Source organism: Mus caroli, chromosome 8, assembly GCF_900094665.2.
Source record: "Mus caroli chromosome 8, CAROLI_EIJ_v1.1, whole genome shotgun sequence".
NCBI classification, from domain to species: Eukaryota; Metazoa; Chordata; class Mammalia; order Rodentia; family Muridae; genus Mus; species Mus caroli.
This window is the reverse complement of record NC_034577.1, coordinates 17,460,014-17,465,304: the sequence shown is the minus strand read 5'-3', so window position 1 is coordinate 17,465,304 and position 5,291 is coordinate 17,460,014. Positions and strand designations below refer to the sequence as shown.

The 5,291-nt window shown below is 43.2% G+C and overlaps 1 protein-coding gene across 1 annotated transcript in view; it reads right to left on the bottom strand.

Moving 5' to 3' along the window:
* Positions 1-5,291, bottom strand: part of Kat6a (lysine acetyltransferase 6A) — an 84,074-nt gene that overhangs the window by 9,220 nt on the left and 69,563 nt on the right. Inside the window, 3 exon segments of the mRNA XM_029481030.1 lie at positions 1,455-2,054; positions 3,676-3,883; positions 4,603-4,834. Coding sequence (XP_029336890.1) covers positions 1,455-2,054; positions 3,676-3,883; positions 4,603-4,834 — 1,040 coding nt within the window.

Below are 5,291 nucleotides of genomic sequence, written 5' to 3'. Positions count from 1 at the left end.
TGTTTGTTTTGGGTTTTTTGGGTTTTTTTGAGACAGGGTTTCTCTGTGTAGCCCTGGCTGTCCTGGAACTCACTCTGTAGACCAGGCTGGCCTCCAACTCAGAAATCCACCTGCCTCTGCCACCACATCCGGCTGCAAAGATACATTCTTTATGATCATGCAATCAACAGGAGAGTTAATCACTTTAAGTTTTCTCTACTTCAACATCTACTGAGAATTTTCAAGTTAGAGTAAAAATAGCTCTGCTCCTTAGAGAAGGGCTGATTCTGCAGCNGAGGCAAGAAATATTTCAGATCAATTTGTAGGACCTTGTACTATCAGAAAGCACGTAAAACAAAAGAAACTCGCCATGACAATGATACTGTGAGTATAAACAGGAGCAACACAACAAACATAGCCAGTGCTGGATGGGAGGCACTAAGTTTAAAACAGTGCTACAAACTCAAGTACCAGGTCCTTTCTAATGGAGACGGCAGAAGGGACCTATCTAATCTATGCAGGTGCTCTGCTGCTACAGTGAGTAGCCACACACAGGCTAAGTCCATCTGCACTGATGCCTTTCCTCTTCCCCAGGGAAAAGGGGAAACAAAGTAACAGCAGCAGCAGCAGCAGCAGCAGCAGCAGCAGCAGCAGCAGCAGCAGCAGCAGCAGCGAAACCCAGGAGGGCCAAGGCCAACAGCAAAGTGGAGTCTTCTAACTGACTCCCATATGCCACACAATGCAATACCCACCAGATGATGTGATGAGACTAGTGCTTGCTTCTCTGCCTCCTTTGCCTTACTCTCAAATGCATTACCTCATTCTACTTAATGATGGATAACAGATAAAATACTTGAACTCACAACCTTCAAGGTCACACTAAAGACAATCAAAGTCTGAGAAATTCACAACCCAGAAGAGAATAACTAACATAACATGGAAAGTTTGGTGGGATCCTAAGCAGAGAAAGGCCGCTGAGGCCAACAAGAACTCTGAATAAAGCATGGTCTGTACTAAGTAATGCCTATGTTGAACGGTGACGAATGTGCCTCACACAGGCACTGAGTCTGGAGCTTATGAGAACTTTGTGTTATGTCTTTGCATTAATGGTGCAAATCTAAAATACATTCTTAAAGGTCTTCCTTTAAACAGCCCTGCACTTTTTAATAGCCCTGCTACAGAAAGGAGTGACCTCGTGGCTCTGGGTCTGAGAGGCAGATAGCTGCCTCTCCTCTCCTGGCTGGAATGTGGCAGCCTGCATTGTGACTGGCCTGGGCAATGCAGACCACAGCTTGGCACATGTCTGCCAAAGAGCAGTCAGTGCCACCGTACCAGGAGCTACACTTTCCAGGACTTTAGTTACTTGCCCTCCTGCGTCTGCAGTTTCAGGTTTATGAGACTACTGCAGAACTGCACGGCACAGCAAGCCACATAGCAAGCCTCAACCTTAGAGGACGGACACAAAGATGCATCACCTTTCTTTTCAGTGTGGGCTTTGTCAGAATTGGTGGCGAGTTTGACCGGGGACTCTCTGGCTCTTCCTCCTCCTCACTGCTCTCGCTGAAGCCCCTAAAGACAGCCCTGTCACCATCGGTATAGCAGCACGGAAGCCGGTCATTTCCTTCTGGCAATCGGCACTTCAGGGTCTCAGGGCTTTTCTTCAGCTGTCCTCGCCACAACTCAACGCTCTCACTGAACCTCCCCTTGGGGATGTCTGGTTTCCCGTCTGCTTGCACTTGAGGGGCTGCCAACTGCTCTTCCATCTCAGTGAACCGTTCTTGGGAGGTTTCTGACTTTTCCTCGCAGTCTCCGTATTGCTCTTGAGAAGCGGATAATGNCTCATCCACAAGCATCTTAGAATCTTTATCACCAAAACGTTCTTGTGTCTTTCTGTTCTTCCTCCCACAGCGGCCCCTCCGAGGTGGCTGGCTGTTTGCAGGAAGACTGTCCCGGGGAAGGGCCTGTTTGCTCAAACGTGAAGAACTGGCTAGTTCCTTAACTTCTGGCTTCTTTTCAGTTTCTATTGAAGAGGAAGACTCCTGATCTTTTTTCTCCCGAGACGCAGACTTCCCCACCTAATTAAGGAAAACAAAACAAACAAAAACAACATTGATTTTTTTCAGTCTGTTTGGTTAAGATAATTCTCATAACAATACAATGAAGTATTATGATGCTAGTCTCTAAATGAGGTAACTGGAGGCCCAAATTCAGAACTCCGACTCTATTTTGTGCTCATAACCACTAAGAAATGCCATCTTTGATATCAAAGTAAGTGTTTGTGGTCTTATAGATGGTAGATGAGATTATAACATTTTATAGAAATGAAAAATTGAAAAACTAGGAAGAACAGGTTATAATAGTGGTTCTCANCCTTTGTAACGCTGCCACCCTTTAATGCAGTTCCTCATGTTGTGGCGACCCCCAACCATAACATTATTTCATAGCTACTACGTAAGTGTAATTGTGCTACTGTTACGAATCATAGTGTAAATATCTGTGTTTTCCCATGGTCTTAGAAGACCCTGTGAAGGGGTCATGACCATAGGTTGAGAACCGCTGGGCTATAGGAACGTGCTCCAAGAGAAGTAGATATCCAAGAAATATGGGAAATCTTAAAAAAAAAATTTTGAATGTTTAATTTAAATTAAAATCCAATAAAGTAGATGACTTTTTTTTTTTTCTCTCTCACCTATCAGAGGAGGACATAAAGGATGAAAGCGCTACTTAAAAAAAAGTCAAAGGAAATCCCAAACAAGTTATGTATAACCTGAAGAAAAACAATGAAACTGATGCAGCTTATCGTCCATCACTAACGCTCTGAAGGCATCTGAGCATTCAGTGAGATTTCCAGTGGTCTAGTGAAAACAGATGTATGCTCATAATCTCTTTAATGCTCTGTATGAAGGAAAACGCACTTTGATTTCATTTTAACAGCTGTCATATTGAAAGTCAATTCAGAGTTTTAATTACTATATAGCTTAGAATGCAACCCTTCCTGGTAAATAGTAATCATGAACACAGTCAGAAGACTAATGGTTTCCTGGTGGTCTCACCCTTCAAAAACAAACGTAGCTAAGAGCAATTTTCCTGAAGTGTCTATCATTAAAATACACTCTGAAGTTCTAGTGAGTATGTGCATGTACATGTTTGTATACGTGTGAGTCTGTACAAGTTCTCTCTCTCTCTCTCTCTCTCTCACACACACACACACACACACACACACACACACAAATGGAGTCAAGAAGACAACTGTGGGTAACTATCCTTCCTTTCTATATATATGTATATATATATGAGTGTCATGTGTGCACCACATGCTCGATGTCTAGCTCTTAGACTGCCATGACTGTCATGAGAATTGAACCTGGGTCCTCTGCAAAAGGAGCAAGGACTCCCGATGACTGAGACATCTCTTCAGCCCCTGTACCTTTCTTTGTGAGATGAGGTCTCTCTGTATTTGAGACTCACCAAGGCTAACCTGTGGGGTTTCCTCCCATCTCCACCTCCCCAGCACTGGAGTTACACGTGGGGGATACTGTGCCCAGCTTTGTAAAATGAGTCCCAGGGATCAAAGTCTTCTAGTTTAAATATTTTCATCAACTAAGCATGTTATCTCCCTGGTCCTCTAGTAAGGATATTTTGTTTATATTATATTACATATATTTATAAAAGCCATAATAACCTTCATACCCTTACCCTGGTGTCTAGCTCTCTTTCTTGGCCTTGGGGCTCTTCTTTCTCTCCCTCATCAGCCTCCTCGTCTTCGTCCTCGGAGACCACAGAGTTGGAGACTATGACTGGAGTCCAGCGTAAGCACTCTGGATCTACATCTACAGGCCGAAGGTTCAGCTGCAGCTTTGCCATGTGATCCTGGATAAGTTTCTCCCGGCGGATAATCACAAATCTACAACCAGAGAAAAGTTTATAGCAATCAACAATGTATAAGACATGATAGTGAACAGGGAGACACAACCCTAAGACCCTAGAGATGAGAGTTTCAGAAGCAGCTGCTTGGAAAGATGGAGCAGGCACTGTGAGCACAAGGGCTAGGGCCACACTNATGTCACTGTGACAGACAGAGGCTGCTCATGCAGCCCCACTGCCCACAGCTCACCGGTGCTCTCCTCCCTGCTCCCTGAGCCCCTTTCCTAGCCTTCTTTATTCACCTCAAATGGTTTGTAACTTGTGAGCTTTTCTGACCATTTTAAGCAAAAGTAAATTCTGTCCTTCCTTTTAACATGTATTTTACTTAGTGTCAGATATAGGAGGTAAACTAAGTAAAATGAACATATTTTACTTAACGACAATGATTTTTAGAGCAGCTACTTCTTCACATTAGAAGGGAGGAAGCTTCTTAGAAGATAACTAGATAAACTCTAAGATGAACAATTCGGTGGCTTAGGGGCAAACCTCATAGAGTAGAAAAAGTCTGTGTGTGTTCACCAGACCTGACCACCACAGAAAGAAGTGATGACCTACCTGGCCGCACAGATCTTGTCTGAGGGCTCACAGCAGGTATCCAGAGACTGATACCTGACTTGTGTTGTCACCTTTCCCATAACCCCTCAGCCGCCTAGTCAGCGTGATCACATGCGTAAAGTATACAGAGGGTGTGACACTCACTGGTCACTGCGGAAGTCCAGCATTCGTAGGTGGTGCAGTGTGGACGTGATGTCCTGAGGGCAGACTCCAGTCAGCTTGCTCAGCTTCTTGATGCTGATCTGCTTGTCATTTTGGTGATAAAGGCACTCCAGGATCACACTCTTCCAGTAAGCCATGTAGGAGAGACGACCTAGATCTGATAATGGTTTCTCAGGAGAGCCTGCTTGGCCTTCACGCTTTGATAACAAATAACCTAAGAAACCCAGGTTACAAATGTATCAGAGATCTTAACAATATTTCTTCAACAACCAATCAAAGTGCTATCATCAATTTCCCTTTCAAAGACAATTCCTTCAAAGATGGAGACTAAACTTGTAAATCTACTTTAAAACAATTCTCAGGGAAGATTATATGTTTATATATTGAACATTAAAAGCTAATAATATTTTGTCTATAGTCAACCTGTCTTGTTAAAATATCCAAACTTCTAAAAACAAATAAAGGTTTCTAGGAACAAGCTGTATGAGTAAGATTAAAGTAAAAAAATATTTAAATTTCCATGTACTACCAGAAGGGACAGAAAAAAATAAAATAAAATAAAATCTTTGTTTTATCTGAACCACTAGAGGGCGACACCTATCTGTGATCCAAGGACCACAATATGTGTGTGACCCAAGGATGCATTGGCTATGTGGAATCCTACTAGGATT